Here is a 20,098-nt window from a genome sequence, read left to right as displayed (position 1 = left end):
CGTATTTATTCATTGAATCATGTTGAAGAGACAGTGGTATTATTTAGGTTTATTCCAACATTCACTGCTGACTGATGAGACTAGTGTCCAATGGCCTCCTGGGAAGTGTTTACTTATTGTTGTCTGTGAGTTATCATCATGGCTGCTGGGTGTGCTGTTGGTTAAACCAATCAAAAGGAGGAAGATACAATTATTATAGCCCAGGAGATATCAGGGTTTCATTGGATGAAGAGTAGGTGTTATGGACGTAATGGACATTGTTCACTGTCGCTCATTGTAATTACAGGACATGTCAGAGATGAGTCCTGTGTTTGCTCAGTGGGGAACCTACAGTCTCTGGCTGTACATTCGTTAACCATATAGCATGTCCAGACTACATTTCTTTTGAAACAAACCCCATAAAATTGAAACATCACATTTGAAGTGTGCTCCCATATTACAAAATCCATGTAATGACTTATCAGTCACTGATATAGCAGGCAACATTTTTCCTCAGGAAACTTTCAGAAGTCGCACGCTTACGTTCAGCCATTTGAGTAATGCTGCTAGATCTTAGATGGGGATGAGTATAGGCTGGTAGAGGTGAGAAGGGGATGAGTATAGGCTGGTAGAGGTGAGAAGGGAATGAGTATAGGCTGGTAGAGATGAGAAGGGGATGAGTATAGGCTGGTAGAGATGAGAAGGGGATGAGTATAGGCTGGTAGAGGTGAGAAGGGGATGAGTATAGGCTGCTAGAGGTGAGAAGGGGATGAGTATAGGCTGGTAGAGGTGAGAAGGGATGAGTATAGGCTGGTAGAGGTGAGAAGGGGATGAGTATAGGCTGGTAGAGGTGAGAAGGGGATGAGTATAGGCTGGTAGAGGTGAGAAGGGGATGAGTATAGGCTGGTAGAGGTGAGAAGGGGATGAGTATAGGCTGCTAGAGGTGAGAAGGGGATGAGTATAGGCTGCTAGAGGTGAGAAGGGGATGAGTATAGGCTGGTAGAGGTGAGAAGGGGATGAGTATAGGCTGGTAGAGGTGTGAAGGGGATGAGTATAGGCTGGTAGAGGTGAGAAGGGGATGAGTATAGGCTGGTAGAGGTGAGAAGGGGATGAGTATAGGCTGGTAGAGGTGAGAAGGGGATGAGTATAGGCTGCTAGAGGTGAGAGGGGATGAGTATAGGCTGGTAGAGGTGAGAAGGGGATGAGTATAGGCTGGTAGAGGTGAGAAGGGATGAGTATAGGCTGGTAGAGGTGAGAAGGGGATGAGTGTAGGCTGGTAGAGGTGAGAAGGGGATGAGTATAGGCTGGTAGAGGTGAGAAGGGGATGAGTATAGGCTGGTAGAAGAGGTAGAGGTGAGAAGGGATGAGTATAGGCTGGTAGAGGTGAGAAGGGGATGAGTATAGGCTGGTAGAGGTGAGAAGGGGATGAGTATAGGCTGGTAGAGGTGAGAAGGAATGAGTATAGGCTGGTAGAGGTGAGAAGGGGATGAGTATAGGCTGGTAGAGGTGTGAAGGGGATGAGTATAGGCTGGTAGAGGTGAGAAGGGGATGAGTATAGGCTGGTAGAGGTGAGAAGGGATGAGTATATAGGCTGGTAGAGGTGAGAAAGGGATGAGTATAGGCTGCTGGTAGAGGTGAGAAGGGAATGTCTGTAGGCTGGTAGAGGGTGAGAAGGGGATGAGTATAGGCTGGTAGAGGTGAAGGAAGGAGACGAGAGTATAGGCTGGTAGAGGTGTGAAGGGAATGAGTATAGGCTGGTAGAGGTGAGAAGGGAGATGAGTATAGGCTGGTAGAGGTGAGAAGGGAATGAGTATAGGCTGGTAGAGGTGAGAAGGGAATGAGTATAGGCTGGTAGAGGTGAGAAGGGAATGAGTGTAGGCTGGTAGAGGTGAGAAGGGAATGAGTGTAGGCTGGTAGAGGTGAGAAGGGGATGAGTGTAGGCTGGTAGAGGTGAGAAGGGGATGAGTGTAGGCTGGTAGAGGTGAGAAGGGGATGAGTGTAGGCTGGTAGAGGTGTGAAGGGAATGAGTATAGGCTGGTAGAGGTGTGAAGGGAATGAGTGTAGGCTGGTAGAGGTGAGAAGGGAATGAGTGTAGGCTGGTAGAGGTGAGAAGGGGAATGAGTATAGGCTGGTAGAGGTGAGAAGGGAATGAGTATAGGCTGGTAGAGGTGAGAAGGGAATGAGTGTAGGCTGGTAGAGGTGAGAAGAGGATGAGTATAGGCTGGTAGAGGTGAGAAGGAGATGAGTATAGGCTGGTAGAGGTGAGAAGGGGATGAGTGTAGGCTGGTAGAGATTAGAAGGGGATGAGTATAGGCTGGTAGAGGTGTGAAGGGGATGAGTATTGGCTGGTAGAGATTAGAAGAAGAGGATGAGTATAGCTGGTAGAGATGAGAGAGGGATGAGCAAAGGCTGATAAATCTTAGATGGAAATAGAGTACTGACCACTCGTCCATTCTCAAGCTCATGTAATTCTCAGCTCCAGGAGCCGGTACTCAAGAGCCTGTACTCATCCCCATTCTCAGCTCCAGGAGCCTGTAGTCATCCCTCAGGAGCTGTCAGGCCAGAGCCGTACTCAATCCATACTTAGCCAGGAGCCTGTTGTCATCCCCTTCTCAGCTTCAAGAGCCTGTACCCATCCCTTTCTCAGCTCAAGTAGCCTGTACTCATCCCCCGTAGTCATCCACTGTCTCATCCCAACATATGGAAGTCCTTCCTTCTCTCCAGCTGAGACAGATTGGAAGAAGTCTGTTGTGCATATGAAACTGAAATATTTAATTTCTTAATTGCATATATTTCTCAGTAGTAATAGTTGCTTTTAAGGCACTCTTATGTCTTTTTAAAGAACCTTGCTTGTCCTACTTTTGTTCTCTATGTGTTCTAATAGATTACAGAGATGTGTAAGATAGCTCTTTTAGGGTGCCCTCAGTCTTGAGGCAATAACCCAGATGCTTTCTTCATGATGTGTTGGCTGCTGCTGCTGTATGTCTCTGACAGTGAAGTGATACCAGCTTGTTCATGCATCTCCACAGAGGAGCTGTCACAACAGCTTTGACAAGCTGTAAAAGCAAATTCATGTTTCATAATATCTGATTTCAATTTCTATCCAAACATTTTTTAAAGCCTTTGCTCAAGCCATACAATTTGTGAAAAATATAGTAATTTCAGTTTGGAGTTTGAAACCAGCGGATATCAAAACTTGTTTTGTATTGAATTATTAATTATTCAATAGGAAAAAGAAAGCCCTATGTCCTAGAATGTGCAGTCATTACATATTCTCTTCTGTAAAACTATCAGCCTTGGATATCTAACCCCCTCCACTCGGAAAACCTTCAGGGGATTTCGTAAGAAATGTATGTCATAAAGTAACAAGATATGCTTGAAAGATGCCTGTCTGCTCTTAAGCTGGATGAAATCAATTCCTTTGTGTGAGTGAGTTTTACATATTGTGTTTTTAACCCTGTCAACATTCTGTAAGTCCAGAGTTCCATGGATGGAGGGCATTACCATCACAGTGATGAGTCTGGTGCCATGGATCATAATGCTTTCAAATGTAGAATTCAAACCCATGACAATCAATTTTGTGTTATTTCTTTCAATTTGTACTTGAAGTCTAGCAGTACATGCCCTTGCTTGCTCATTTTACAGGTCTAGGTTTTATAGGAAATAGTCATTTACATATGTGACTTGCCTGACACAGATTGCCAGTGAGAGTTGGCCCCGAGTATATCAACTTATCCCCAAAAGACTGTTGGGTGGCCACACTGATTTGGGTGACTAGGTGCTGTGCTGCAGCGATCATTGCTCCTGTTTTCAGTCACAGGTTTGCTTGGTCCAAACCTGGTATACTAATGAAATTTGTCCCTCTCTTTTCCTTCTTTGGGTTGGTTGCCAATCTTTTCTTGCGCTACATCTGTAATCAAACGATGAAGTACTCACGTCTGCTTCTGAAACAATGGAAGCTGGGTAATGCGCTATGGTAACAAGTAGATACCTACTGTAACTGTCTACAGAAGTGTGATAGCTTGTGTAACAGCTGTGTCAGGTAGAGATGCTTCAACACAATGCTTATTGGCCAGACACTTTCCACAAATTGAAGATTAGGAAGTCTTCATGGAGAGAAAAACATCAAAATCTGGTTGATAATTTCTGGTGTGATCCTGTAACTGTCAATACAATTAGCGTTATCATTCATCAAGTGAAGCAAATCCCCAGTTGCTGTGTTCATTATCTTTTCTGAAGACAACAAACATCCTCGAAACATCTTTTTCAAACTGGTGATTTGCTTAAAATTTTGTTTCAATGAATATATTATTGATTTCTGTGTAAGAGGTGTGGTGCTTTGGTTGAGGAAGCTCTACATACAATCTGTGCGTTGAGAGATGCTGGGTCACTGACTTGAAGGGAAGTCTTGTATCTTCTTTCGGAAGTGGGGACAGCTATGGATGGCCAGTCATCTGAGGTGCTACAACATACAAGAAACTTTATAGTTGACATCTTTAGAAACTTTTCTTTAGAACACAATAAACTGATTTTAAAAAAAATGTCCAGCTACTGCAGAATGGTAATTAGTGGTAATTATCAACTTAATTATCTTCCCAAAACTGTAAAATGATGCAGAACTAGTTTGATTGAGTTCTCTCAAACCTCTGCATTATTGTTTGACTTACTGATCGTGTGGATTATATTCCTGTTTTACATGCATATTTAGTTGATTTGTATTCGATGCCTGCTCCCACTGATATTTGTCCCTGGTGGAAGGCGGAGTGTTACTCGCACAGTATCTGCTGCCTTTGTAATCTGTGTGGCAGTGGTAACAGGCAGCCACCATTTTAATGCATAATAATGAGTTGTGTAGCTGGCTGCTGGGGGTTTACCTCATTGTCTCGTAAAGGTGACATATCTCCCAGAATATTGATAGGAAAATCACATCATGATGGGAAGGTGTAAAAAATTACCTTGTAATGTAATGACAAGTTGTGTAATTATATCCTGTCACCACTCGGGTATTAATGCTTATCCATGGAATGGTTAAATAATTTTGAAATACATGCCCTGCATTTGTGATATTGAACAATGATGATTGTGTTGCCTTGATATGTTGACCTGTAAGCCTGAGATTTCTTGGATGCCTTAGTTATTTTAATTTGTTGTATGGATAGTAGTTTTCTAAGTGAGCAGTAATCATTTGAAAATGAGGTGATTATGTTCAACTGACCAAGGTGATTGTTACAGCTGTTGCAGAAGATTGTAATTAAATACCATACAGTTTGCGTCAGGAAGGGCTTGGTTTTAGACATAATGCCCATAATTGTCTGTCATAGTCGCAGATTGATGGTGATAGGATTGCTGGTATCGCAGCTTGATGACATGGGGTCTTTTACACCTATCAGTCTTTCTGTCTTGCAGTCATAGGGCAACTTGTCTTTTTGGCATCCACATAGAATGGCATGTGTTTCCGGCTTTGCACAATGAATATGGTATGAAGAGTTTGTCAAGAATAACATCATTGTGTTAGTGAGCATGGAATGAAGACATATGTTGTCCACATGATATGAGATACAGAGGAGTCTGCATCACATGGATGAGTACAGTTGCTCTGTTGTTGCAGGTCGATGACCAGAGGCGTACCTTCAGGCCAGGATGGGATGCTGCAACTCCAAGAAACTGCCAGATGAGGACATCGAGTTCCTCGTGTCCAACACCAACTTTGAGAAGGGTGAAATTCTCAAGTGGTACAAGGGCTTCATGGTAAGTTTTGAACAAAATTATGACAGGGCTACAAGTCTTGAACTCATTTATGACAGGACTACAAGGAAGACATCTTGACCTGACATCTCACAGATAAGCAGGACTACAAGTGCTCCTAAGATCAACATGGCAAGCAGGGGTACTGGGGACTTGTTCATTTTGACAGGACTACAAGTCTTGAACACATTATATGAACAGGACTAATAAGTCTTGAACAGTGCTGTGGCATGGACTACAAGTCTTGAACACATTCACATGGCAGGACTACAAGTCTTGAACACACTACAAGTCTGAGGAGGACTACAAGTCTTGAACACATTCATGGCAGGACTACAAGTCTTGAAACACAGGGCTTCTTAAGTCTTGAACAAATTTATGACAGGACTACAAGTCTTGAACTCATTCTGTGGTATTGCTGGAACATTGGTAAGCCCCTGCCAAACTCACTCACTCACTGGAACATTGGTAAAGCGGCCTAAAACCAAACTCACTCACTCACTCACTTGAACACATTCATGACAGGACTATACATCTTGAACACATGTTGGATCTTCAAAGATATTGGATAATGGTTTATGAACATCACTGTATCACTTTTCCAAATGATCAAAACCCTTGCTTAAGCATCAGTAGTTTCACCTTCAACAGACAATATTACACACCAGTGTGATATTGTAGTCTCTCCATTTGTCTATCCTTCTGCTATCCTTTTTTGTCTGAATCATATCTCGAAGACTATTGAGTATGTTATCTTCATGAAACTGTGCACACACAAAGAGATGGTTGGAAACTCCTTCCTTTTCCTATTTCGGGATTTTTAGAATTTATATTTTTTTTAAAGCAACAAGTTTAACTTTCTCACAAGACAGTAATGTTGTTTTTTTAGTAGTATATCTTCAAAACTACTGGTATTGTTCAGTATGTGCACACAATTACCAAATTGTAAGGTGGTGCTTTTAATTCTTGACAGAATTTCAGTTATTGTGTTCCAAATCACCATTCCATGATATAGTTATAACTCAATACATATGGTACTCGTGTATACAGTCAGACAGATTAGATAGGACAAACCTCATCAAGTTGGACTCTCTTGGAGAACATGCTGTAACAATCAGATAATTTGTTCTTTCTAATTTGTGGGGGCCAGGGGGATTTGACATTTTCTGATGATTCTTGTTTAATGCTCTGTGTAGGGAGTTGGGGCTGTTTCACTGAGATGGTTTTCATTACAGTAAAAGGTTTGAAGGTTGATGACTTTGCGAGTACCATAGCATCCGTTTACTTTGGTAGGATGTATTGAGAATGTCATGTTGACAGCTGATATATATCGAAAACAAATATATACTAAACATTGCGTAGGTAATTATCTGAAGCTACACTAATTCATACAGGTTGTGAGTCAGTCGTTTGACTTTGTAACCAAGTCCACTCTGCCAGTAATAGCTCCCGAAACACAAAGGAGTTCTTCATGAACACCTTAGTGAATAACTTGTCAGAATACAAGTGTTGATGAATCTTAAACTCTTCAGAGTCAGGTGGACTGTGTTAGTTCTAGTAATCTGTATTGATGTCTTATTAAGCTGACATCCTACTGGGACGGTAACCAGCTCAATCAGCTCCTCACTACCTATAACACTGAATGGCCCACAATGCTCTGTGGGTGTTATAGAATGCCTTAAACTAACAGCAAGGTTTCCACAAGCACAAGGTCCTCATGTCACTGCATGTGTCAATGGCTGACTGTTATTCTGGGGACGTCAATGTGTTTACAGAAGGTGTGTATAATGTATGAAGTGAAAAGGAAGTTGAGGAGAATACAAATGACAGTTGTCTGAGACTGAATTTGTCTCCTGGCAAGCATGAGATCACATGGAAAGTTATGGAGGTAAAAATAGTATTTTCTGTGTTAAAAAAGTCGGCCATTCATCTGAAAACAGGTCTTGTGAGGCTGTTCAGTATGACTAGTCCAATGTAAACATGCATTTTGTACATAATGCAGTTCATCACAGCAGAATGAATGACAATAACCCTGCTATATCATTGCTGTCCCTATTAAACTGTCCTTCAACTTCCCAAAACTATAAATAGAACTAACCTGTAAGAAAGTAACCTGTGAAAATCAGAATATCCAACACCTTCAACTCTCAGTGTGTAACCCATGTGTGTTGTGCCATATCCAACACCTTCAACCCTCAGTGTGTAACCCATGTGTGTTGTGCCATATCCAACACCTTCAACCCTCAGTGTGTAACCCATGTGTGTTGTGCCTATCCAACACCTTCAACCCTCAGTGTGTAACCCATGTGTGTTGTGCCATATCCAACACCTTCAACCCTCAGTGTGTAACCCATGTGTGTTGTGCCATATCCAACACCTTCAACCCTCAGTGTGTAACCCATGTGTGTTGTGCCATATCCAACACCTTCAACCCTCAGTGTGTAACCCATGTGTGTTGTGCCATATCCAACACCTTCAACCCTCAAGACCTTCAACCCTCAGTGTGTAACCCATGTGTGTTGTGCCATATCCAACACCTTCAACCTCCCTCAGTGTGTAACCCATGTGTGTTGTGCCATATCAACACCTTCAACTCTCAGTGTGTAACCCATGTGTGTTGTGCCATATCCAACACCTTCAACCCTCAGTGTGTAACCCATGTGTGTTGTGCCATATCCAACACCTTCAACCCTCAGTGTGTAACCCATGTGTGTTGTGCCATATCCAACACCTTCAACTCTCAGTGTGTAACCCATGTGTGTTGTGCCATATCCAACACCTTCAACCCTCAGTGTGTAACCCATGTGTGTTGTGCCATATCCAACACCTTCAACCCTCAAGACCTTCAAACCTCAGTGTGAAAACCCATGTGTGTTGTGCCATATCCAACACCTTCAACCCTCAGTGTGTAACCCATGTGTGTGCCATATCCAACACCTTCACTCCTGTGTAACCCATGTGTGTTGTGCCATATCCAACACCTTCAACCCTCAGTAACCCATGTGTGTTGTGCCATATCCAACACCTTCAACCCTCAGTGTGTAACCCATGTGTGTTGTGCCATATCCAACACCTTCAACCCTCAGTGTGTTGTGCCATATCCAACACCTTCAACCCTCTCAGTGTGTAACCCATGTGTGTTGTGCCATATCCAACACCTTCAACCCTCAGTGTGTTGTGCCATATCCAACACCTTCAACCCTCAGTGTGTAACCCATGTGTGTTGTGCCATATCCAACACCTTCAACCCTCAGTGTGTAACCCATGTGTGTTGTGCCATATCCAACACCTTCAACCCTCAGTGTGTAACCCATGTGTGTTGTGCCATATCCAACACCTTCAACCCTCAGTGTGTAAGTGTGTATGTGCCATATCAACAACACCTTCAACTCTCAGTGTGTAACCCATGTGTGTTGTGCCATATCCAACACCTTCAACCCTCAGTGTGTAACCCATGTGTGTTATGCCATATCCAACACCTTCAACCCTCAAACCCACCTTCAACCCTCAGTGTGTAACCCATGTGTGTTGTGCCATATCCAACACCTTCAACCCCCTCTGTGTAACCCATGTGTTGTGCCATATCCAACACCTTCAACCCTCAGTGTGTAACCCATGTGTGTTGTGCCATATCCAACACCTTCAACCCTCAGTGTGTAACCCATGTGTGTTATGCCATATCCAACACCTTCAACCCTCAGTGTGTAACCCATGTGTGTTGTGCCATATCCAACACCTTCAACCCTCAGTGTGTAACCCATGTGTGTTGTGCCATATCCAACACCTTCAACCCTCAGTGTGTAACCCATGTGTGTTGTGCCATATCCAACACCTTCAACCCTCAGTAAGTGTAACCCATGTGTGTTGTGCCATATCCAACACCTTCAACCCTCAGTGTTTTGTGCCATATCCAACACCTTCAACCCTCAGTGTGAAAACCCATGTGTTTTGTGCCATATCCAACACCTTCAACCCTCAGTGTGTTGTGCCATATCCTTCAACCCTCAGTTTGTTGTGCCATATCCAACACCTTCAACCCTCAGTGTGTAACCCATGTGTGTTGTGCCATATCCAACACCTTCAACTCTCAGTGTGTAACCCATGTGTGTTGTGCCATATCCAACACCTTCAACCCTCAGTAACCCATGTGTGTTATGCCATATCCAACACCTTCAACCCTCAGTGTGATGTGCCATATCCTACACCTTCAACCCTCAGTGTGTTGTGCCATATCCAACACCTTCAACCCTCAGTGTGTAACCCATGTGTGTTGTGCCATATCCAACACCTTCAACACTCAGTGTGTAACCCATGTGTGTTATGCCATATCCAACACCTTCAACCCTCAAGTGTGATGTGTGTGTAACCCACCTTGTGTGTTGTGCCATATCCAACACCTTCAACCCTCAGTGTGTAACCCAGTGTGCCATATCCAACACCTTCAACCATGTGTGTAACCCATGTGTGATCCAACACCTTCCATCAACACCTTCAACCCTGTGTGTAATGTTGTTGTGCCATATCCAACACCTTCAACCCAGTGTGTAACCCATGTGTGTTGTAACCCAATGTAACCCATGTGTGTTATGCCATATCCAACACCTTCAACTCTCAGTGTGTAACCCATGTGTGTTATGCCATATCCAACACCTTCAACCCTCAACACCTTCAACCCTCAGTGTGTAACCCATGTGTGTTGTGCCATATCCAACACCTTCAACACCTCAGTGTGTAACCCATGTGTGTTATGCCATATCCCACCTTCATCCAACACCATATCCAACACCTTCAACTCTCAGTGTGTTACCCAATGCGTTTTGTGCCTTATCCAACACCTACAACCCTCAGTGTGTAAAGTAAGTCTGATGACTTCGTGGGTGTGGTATTTGCAAGGTGATATCAGAGCACTAAGGTGACCAGGGTGTGGAACAGTAATGCATACCTGATAAGACTGTTGGTCCATCTTAGCATCACTATTGATGTTACACTACCCCAAAGTTCAAGAAACACGCTCACAGTTTCCTCTGGTGGTATTGCAAAATTATCAAAACACAGCTGCTGTCCTTCATGGACATAATTTGTCTCATTTCTGTGTGTCCATGACAATGCCTGAATGCATTGGAAGAATGTAGCTATTTTACATGAATCATGCACATATATTGATGTTCTGCTATCATCTGTTGCAAACTTGATTAATTAGAACATAGCTGACATATTCATTGACTTGGACGTCACGCCAAAGACCCGGGTTCGAATCCCCACATGGGTACAATGTTTGAAGCCCATTTCTGGTGTCCCCCGCCGTGATATTGCTGGAATATTGCTAAAAGCGGCGTAAAACCATACTCACTCACTCACTCATTGACTTGGAACTGTAAAGTGTCTTACATAGCAGTTGTCAGTTTTTGAAACTTACATTCAGGTTTAGAATCTTAAAGGACAACAAAATGTCACATGTTAATAGAACATCAACTAAGTAGACAGTCATCAGACAGATTACATTAAACATAAGGGAAAAGTGCTATCCCAAGTTTTAAAAATTGATTGAATACCCCAAAATAACCTGCCTTCTTAATGTGAACAACCTATTTGTATCATGTAGATATTTATGTAGAACATTCGTTGACAACATGTTGATTTTAATAATTTTGTTTTTATTGATCTGTGGAAATAAATCAAGACATGGCCTGATACCCATGGCAGATGCCCATGCACCACTGCCATATGTATACAGGACAGCAGTAGACAGGGACATGAGACAAATATAGAATAATTTCCACAGTTATGTGAGACTAATTGCAAACAGGACCCGAGGTTAACAAGGTATCACAGATGTCTGGCATCGCAGACCCAATGAAGTTACAGTCGCCGCCTGTCATGACGTCTGCGGCAGCAGCAGGAGGTATTGACTGTGCTCACAGAGGCAAGATAACGGGTAGACAGTGACAAGTCATGTGTTCACCTGCATCTCAGACATCGCAACTCCTGGAACTGATAACCCATTTCAGCATCTCACTTACACCACGAACAACACACATGAGTAGACCTTTGTCATCAAACACGTCAGATGGCCATTTTGTCCAGGACAAGATTGATCTTATGTCAACTTGTTTCCTAAATAGTTGTTGATCCAGCCAAAAAGTGTCCGTCTGTAGACTGAACATGACAGTACAAGTCAAAGAGGAGATATAGATTGGAAAACACTCAGCCTTGAACAAAGTGGTTTATATTTAGGCATGAGTGATGCCTGACATGCACGACTGAGTCTGGGAATGAGCCCAAAGATGAGCATCAAGGTTGAGAACAGGTGCTCCTAGTCTGCTGCAGTAGCAGCTATTGTTGTAATAGCTTGTTAAAGGAATAAAGTAGGTCAGATAAATACATTGTTAGCACACTTACACTGGTGTACTGAATATTCCATATATGTGTTACAAGGCCAGTGCCCTCATCATTAGTGAATTCTGTGAAGTATACTGCTCAAAGTACTTATGGACTATCCAAATGGTTTATGCCATGACATGAACTATAGGAATATGAAGGTACTGGGTGGCCCTTAACTTTTGGCCAGTAAATCGTGCTGCACAGGCTATATTCTGTCTTGGTCTAGACACTGAAATTAATATCACTTGGACTTTGTCTCTCTGTGACTGGGGTAGTCATGCACTGCTAAATTGGTATAGATAATAAAAGGTTCCCTGAAAGGTCTCCACTATACGATAGCCCTCTGCAGTATAGACCAGCCTGGACCAGGCAAACCAGTGAGAGTCTACAGGCTGTTCTGGAAGATTCCCACTTGGAGTCTATACGATAGCCCTCTGCAGTATAAACCAGCCTGGACCAGGCAAACCAGTGAGGGTCAACAGGCTGTTCTGGAAGATTCCCACCTGGAGTCTATACGATAGCCCTCTTCAGTAGAGACCAGCCTGGACCAGGCAAACCAGTGAGGGTCAACAGGCTTTTCTGCAAGATCCCCAGCTGGAGTCTATACGATAGCCCTCTGCAGTATAAACCAGCCTGGACCAGGCAAACCAGTGAGGGTCAACAGGCTTTTCTGGAAGATTCCCACTTGGAATTCAAATCCCATCATGGGCACAATGTGTGAAGCCCATTTCTGGTGTCCCCCGCCGTGATATTGCTGAAATATTGCTAAAAGCAGCGTAAAACCATACTCAATCACTCACTCCCACCTGGAGTCTATACGATAGCCCTCTGCAGTATAAACCAGCCTGGACCAGGCAAACCAGTGAGGGTCAACAGGCTGTTCTGGAAGATTCCCACTTGGAGTCTATACGATAGCCCTCTGCAGTATAAACCAGCCTGGACCAGGCAAACCAGTGAGGGTCAACAGGCTGTTCTGGAAGATTCCCACTTGGAGTCTATACGATAGCCCTCTTCAGTATAGACCAGCCTGGACCAGGCAAACCAGTGAGGGTCAACAGGCTGTTCTGGAAGATTCCCACTTGGAATCCATTAAACTGCACCATATGGTAATCTCTGTGGGCAAGCTCATTAAAACCAGCTTTTCCCCGTTCTACTCCAGCAGCCACACGCATTCATGCACATTGCTGTACAACTGAACTAAGACTGTTGTATGAAGCCTCATTTCACCTCACCTCAGCTATAACCTGATGCAGTGTGTTGTACTTGTGACTGTGTAACCTATGTATATATCAATCTGAAGTGATAACCCATTGGGACCCAGTGTTAACCCATTTCAAATAATCTCTTACTCTCTGACACAGAGGTTTTGTACAGACTGATCCCCACATAACGATCATAGTGTTAGATCCACAAATCTGAAGCAGTCGGTACAAGAAGAGGCAACACAACAGTAAACCTGTACAACCAGATAGTGACCTCATCAGACGTCTGCCCACCCTTCCTGTCGTGGTAATGTACAACAGCTGTCTTGGCGTCGGTATTTTATTGGAAACTCCTATGTTTTTATCAAGCAAGTCATTCTGATGCGGACACATCTGATCCATCAGAAGGTCTTGGACAACCCATGCCTGGGTTTTTACTTCAAATACTGGGCATAATTCATCCATCTTTGACTGCAGACTGTGTTCGGGAGAACCAGCCAGGACCGACAGATTGGTCTGGTGGTTCCACTTAACTCAGGGAGATGTCCAGGGCCATTTAACAGTGCTGAGTAGAGTGTTTACCGACAGGAGACACATTTATTTTGCATCCTGTATGGAAAGCTGGTTTCTGGTGCATCATGGGTAAACCTAGGTGATCAGCTCATTTATCACATATGATGCGGAGACTTACTTGTCACATGTGCTATCTTGTTCTGCTATATCTTATATATGACACCCATGTATGTTAACATACATATCAAGCGGTTGTTTTACGCTCAGCTGGTTGTTCAAGTCAAATGTCTTTATATTCCAGTGGTCGGTTAACTCTGAGACCACATCCCTAATTTCTAAGGAGTCAAATGAGCTGTAGTTGGTATGCTCTGAGCTGCAGCTACATCCCATCTATTTCAAATTTATTTAAAGGTACAAGGTCATGCAGATCACCAGTCATCTAAAGTGCTGCGTTTCGCTGTGCCAAGTTGTGTGCCCCTGGCATGCCCGAAACATGTGATTGTTGGTTTGTCCCCGTATGATTATGTTTCTAATTTCCTTCAGCACCATTACCATGTTTCACCTTAAACATAAACATCTAAGATATCCATCCCTTTAGGTTCTTCCGCCAATATCAAGATGACACAAAAAGAATAATAATGTTCAAACAGTATTTAACCACACTCACTAAATCATCTCTCATTCAGTCACTGTGGGTGTTTGTTTTCCTTGTTTTTGTAATTGATAAGACAAACAGATAACTATTACATGGCTTCTCTCTTGCTGCCATCCTGCCATCACCTGCATGGTGACATCAGTATAGTTGTTGCAGTTTTAAAAAGATGTGGGGGAGGTAGGGTAGCCTAGTGGTTAAAGTGATCACTCGTCACGCCGAAGGCTCTCGGGTTCAATTCCCCACATGGGCACAATGTGTGAAGCCCATTTCTGTGTCCACCGCTGTAATATTGCTAAAAGCGGCATAAAACAGTCAGTATAAGAGATGAAACAGATGTGTCAGTGCTGTCTGTATGTTACTGGGATGGAGCATTATTACTTAGCTGCCTTATAAATATACACTCAACTTTGTATAGGAATTATTTGTCCACTGGTTTATGTAAAACACATATATAAATACATGGCATAGAAAATACAATGAAATGTTATCTTTCACATTTAATGTGATTATACCAAAAGCTATCAAGGCCTCTGATTAGTTTGAAACATAAGTTTGGGTCTAAGTGGCAAAATACCATTGAAAATTACCTTAATGGATCACTGAAAACCATTGATGACATCAGATGTTCCCAAACAGGGTAAGCATAGTTGAGATGCTTTGGGATTTTCTATTTACGTGTCTGTTAATGCCTTGAACAGTTAGATTTACTATTTCTTTTGGTGGCTTTTTTGAAAGTGTGATTCCTATTTTAAAATTGGAAGAGATTTCTAAAGCCATGATTATAATGGCAAGTAGATTTAAGTGCATGTGTTTTGAATAAGTAGGCTAGAAGTATTAAGATAAGGAATAAAGTAGACTTTATCTTTCCGAGTTAGGAGTACAACTGACTTTTAGTGGGAAGAAACTGAGAATGTATGTTGACAGTATTTGGTGATGTTAGTGAATTTAGATAATTATGACAGACTATTATTGACACAACTTCTGATTTTTACATCCAATATATTTCATAGTGACAAACTACTTTACCCTAATTGCCAGTGATTGCCAGATGGTTTTCGTAGTAAGACAAACACATGGCCTAGCTGTGACCATGTGTAATAAGAGAAATCACCTGCAGGGTGATATTACTCATTGATCAGTTAATAAAGGGGAAAAGGTTACAGTGTGTCCTCTGGTCCTGCGATAACTGATAACTATGGTTATCAGTAGCCGGGAATAAACATAACAACAACAATATGCTATCGGCAAGGCATTAAACAAGGAACTGCTTCACTGATCAATATCTGTGAGTGTCTAACATGTTATCTATTGCTCTATTATGGGCATGACAAGAGGAAGGACCTGTCACTCATTGTAGTGATGTTTTCTCTGATTTCGTACACTTCCCTTCCCTCCCTCCTGGTGGCAGCAGGACAACTATCTATATACAGGTACCGGATTTGTAGTAATAAGTGTCCCCCTGACAAACTTTTAAAACAATCAGCAAATAATCACATTTTTTGTGTGTACATAGTGTATCTTTTTACAGAAAATGCAGCATTGTAGAAGGGTTATGTAGTTGCATAGTAACTATAATAAAAATGGTAATGGTCTCATCAGTGTTGGAACTAATCTGAATGTTTCTACAGTATCATGAACATCAAGTTAACTCAAGCATGTAAATTCTCTAACTGTCCAAGGCACATACTATGGCAAATATAGTATTGAGTGTTAAACTTGTTCCATATAGACATGATGTATCTCTGGAGTGTATATGCCAGCTAGTAAAAACGGCTGTTTATCGAATCAAGTAACTTCGGAATGTGTATTTTAGGAACTACTGGTTACTTTTAACAGTTAATCAAATACGTGGGGATCAGTTTCTAATCAGCATGAAACTCGGAGCAGGCTGTTTAATGTGTCCATATACAACACTGCCTTTGTGACTTTACAAGAGGCAAGTGGAATCCTTGAAGAAACATTGATTACTGCTGGTAGTTCCACAGATTCCAACATTCAGCAAGGATCAGTTGACAAAAACAGTGTTAGTGCTTGGCGTCCAACATATAAGACAAATCAGACAGTTTTAATGTGGGCAGACATTCTGAATGACCTTTTCTTGAATGAACTAAACATGCTCTGTACTTTGTGACATTTAATAAGGATACCAATGAGTCCATGGCTTATTGATTATTCAGTATGATTACTGTATATAAAATCTTTGTATTGATCACCTTTCAAATGCAATCCTGTGTCCATGGCAATCATAGTGTTTAAAAAAAAAAGTTTATGCATTTGGCTGTTTATTCAATGTGTAGGTTTTACACATGCAGATGTGTTAGAAAAGATAAATCCTGCGATGTGTTCTCTCTGTGTATTTCTGTGTTATATCCCCCTACTGATTCTTTAAACATCTGATTCTGATCCTATGTCTGTCAACATCATCAACCGGCTGTGAAATGACATGCCATAATATAACTGAAATATTGGTGAAAGCAGGATTCAAACCCCAGCTCATCCCATTATCTTTGCCACTATTGGATTTCTATTAAAGTTTAAATGTTGTTGAGTGTTCAAAGGACAAGTAACTCCCAAGGTGAGATCAAGTTATTGGGGCTATTTCTGGAGGCATATGACTACTACAGAGTCATGGCTTAAATTACACAATTCAGTTTTAGATGAATGTGCATTTATGGCATATTAGTCATGCACTAAATATATTAGGCAAAATGTCATTTTAAAATGGAAGACTGAATTATAACAGATTTCTGCAATAGAGAACATCCCAGTCACCCTCAGCAATATGTGTTGCATAATGAATTAATATCTTTGACATTTCTGATAACGAGTTCAGCTGGACAATTCTTTACAGTTGTGGCAGGTGGTTATATTCCTCTGAAGACGAAACCAATTCTTTTGTGGCTCATTCATATCATAGGGCAGTTTAATTCCATATTTTCTTTTGTGGCTAGGGGCACTTTAGTTCCAAATGTCGGAAACATTTAAATCAAGAACAGATGCAAAAGTTCTCACTTCACAAGCATTCATTATTTGTGTCACTTCACCTGTCCATTGCACTTGTTGGAGGCAGCCGGAGCTTAATGTCTATCCACCATACCATTCCAGTAATATCATATCCAGTAGGAAAGCCAACTATTTTGTACAGCATGTATGACCATTTTGTTGAACATCTTCATACTTGTAACTTTCATGTGGATGACAGTGCATCTAATTAGATATCAAGAAAAGAAAACAGTCAAATTCATTTACTCATTCAAAAGTTAAATATCTTCCTTCCCCTCTCTGACATTGCAGTGAGACAAGATGGTGTGTTCGCCCCTGTCTGACGTTGCAGTGAGACAAGATGGTGTGTTCACCTCTGTCCGACGTTGCAATGAGACAATATGATGTGTTCTCCCCTGTCTGATGTTGCAGTGAGACAAGATGGTGTGTTTGCCCCTGTCTGACATTGCAGTGAGACAAGATGGTGTGTTCACCCCTGTCTGACATTGCAGTGAGACAAGATGGTGTGTTCGCCCCTGTCTGATGTTGCAGTGAGACAAGATGGTGTGTTTACCCCTGCCTGATGTTGCAGTGAGACAAGATGGTGTGTTCGCCCCTGTCTGATATTGCAGTGAGACAAGATGGTGTGTTCGCCCCTGTCTGATATTGCAGTGAGACAAGATGGTGTGTTCGCCCCTGTCTGATATTGCAGTGAGACTCTGTCTGACGTTGCAATGAGACAAGATGGTGTGTTCACCCTGTCTGACATTGCAGGTGGCAAGTAGGAGCTACTGGTCTCCCAGGAACATGGTGTCAGGAGCTGACATGTACCAGGCACTGCGGGGAGCTCATGGTGTAATACCCAGTTAGGATTAGGACACATTATCGTCAGTGTCAGAACTGTTGGGCCTGTCTGTAGTTTCCAGATGGGTTATGAAGGCTACTGGAACTCAAGGGACCTCTGGCCATCATAACAATGTTCTGCTGAGTGCAGCTTAGTGCTCTGTCACAGGCAGCAATGTGGATACACTGACAGGCACTGCCATTATCTTCAGAGCTGGAAGATGTAGAAGATGACATGTGATGAGTAGATTTGGGATAAACTAATAATATATGCATTCACTGTGTAGGAAAATGCTTGGATAGAAGTTCTTCTATTTCAATGTGATCAACTTTAACTGGCAATGTTTTATGTTGTTGTAGTTTCCATCGGCATCTAACACTACCAGTTTTGAAAATATTTAAGAGTTACCATAATCAATGCATGCAGTATGGGCTCTGGGCTCGCAACTGAACTTTACATGGTTCAAACTGTGACAGTTCCCCAGGTGACATTACAGAGAAACGTGGGACCACCTTGATTCAATCCGGGGCCAGTTGGTTTACTTACTTCCTTCCTTTGATCTATTGCATGCTGCTTGTTTACTCTACTGGAGGCTTCGAAAACCTGCTCTTTTTCTAAAAGAAAAACGAGAAATGAAGGAAATTGATGGAGACTTGCCGACTTCCCGTGTAAGGAACTATTTTCTGGGCATGGGAGCACCTGCTGCACTAGAGTCAGACAATGTAGATGGATTACTGCCTGTCTCTACCTGATTTGTTACCCAGACGACTGTCCCATTGCCCTATATGTTCACTCTTACTTAATATCACAGGTTGTTTTCTGCACCTCTCTGTTTTGTTCAGTTTTTGCTTACCATGACAATTGAGCATTCAAGATCCACATGCAATTGTAAAAATAAGAGTTTGGGAATATCAGAACTTCCTTTCCTAACAGCATTCCTGCAGGTCTGGAACTCTGAGTGATTGTGAATATTATTACTACAGATATGTTGGGGGGGGAACATCTTCATCAACTGAATGTTGGAGATGTTGTAGCAAATATTGAATTTCATCCCAAAAGTTATTTATTACATTGACATAAAAGATGCTTGTCACTTTAAGGGATGTCCACTTTATGAAATTGAATTTGAAAGTTTTATGCCAGCAGATATTCAGTGGCAAAACAGAATCTGTGTAAAGGTTTTTAGATTATTGATAAACATAAGTGAATCTCTGTAGGATAAATCATCTGAGTTTACAGAGTTTCTACTTTTGTGGCCAATTTAGGTGAACCATAGAACAGGTGTGTACACTGTATGAGATAAGATAAGACAAGATATTTTGATTGCGCAAATATGCCATGTAGAAACAGTGATGTTATTCTATAAACTACATAAACAAGAATGTAATGAATCAAAGTAACAATGCATACACTAAAACAAATCTGTATAACACTCATAGGACAATGTAGAGATCTTCTAGATTTGTATAAAGTTGTACATATGGTAGCAGATTATTTCTGTGCTATTTTTGGTTCATTATTTGTAAACAGGAGGTTAAATGTTTCTGTGGTAGGAAGGCTCTGACACTTATTATCCTGTATATACAGGATCAAATACCTTTTTGTTTTGTGTGTAAGGCTGCACTGGCAAATTCAGTGTCTGAAGTCCATCAGTATGAATGCACCCAGATGAATGTCTGCTCTGCAGCCACCCTTTTGAAGATCCTGTCAGTTATGGTTCATAACCTGTGTCAATGCTTGTGCTTGTCCACTGACCTATCTCAAAAGCATGTTTTGGGTTGCTAACTGACTGGTGTA

General features: G+C 42.0%; 1 protein-coding gene across 4 annotated transcripts in view; it reads left to right on the top strand.

The window, feature by feature from the left end:
• The window catches only part of LOC124272791 (neuronal calcium sensor 2-like), an 80,580-nt gene that overhangs the window by 42,008 nt on the left and 18,474 nt on the right, over positions 1–20,098 (top strand). For all 4 annotated transcript variants that reach the window (XR_006897430.1, XM_046707998.1, XM_046708000.1 and 1 more), the window contains one exon: positions 5,588–5,727. Coding sequence is in view for 3 of the 4 variants with exons in the window: in XM_046707998.1 (XP_046563954.1) it covers positions 5,620–5,727 (108 nt within the window). In the remaining variant the exon portion in view is untranslated. The remainder of the gene's footprint in view (positions 1–5,587; positions 5,728–20,098) is intronic.

This window comes from Haliotis rubra, unplaced genomic scaffold (genome assembly GCF_003918875.1).
Source record: "Haliotis rubra isolate DU_JTF1 unplaced genomic scaffold, ASM391887v1 Scf173, whole genome shotgun sequence".
NCBI classification, from domain to species: Eukaryota; Metazoa; Mollusca; class Gastropoda; order Lepetellida; family Haliotidae; genus Haliotis; species Haliotis rubra.
The sequence above is the reverse complement of the archived record's forward strand: the minus strand, read 5'-3'. Positions and strand labels throughout refer to the sequence as shown.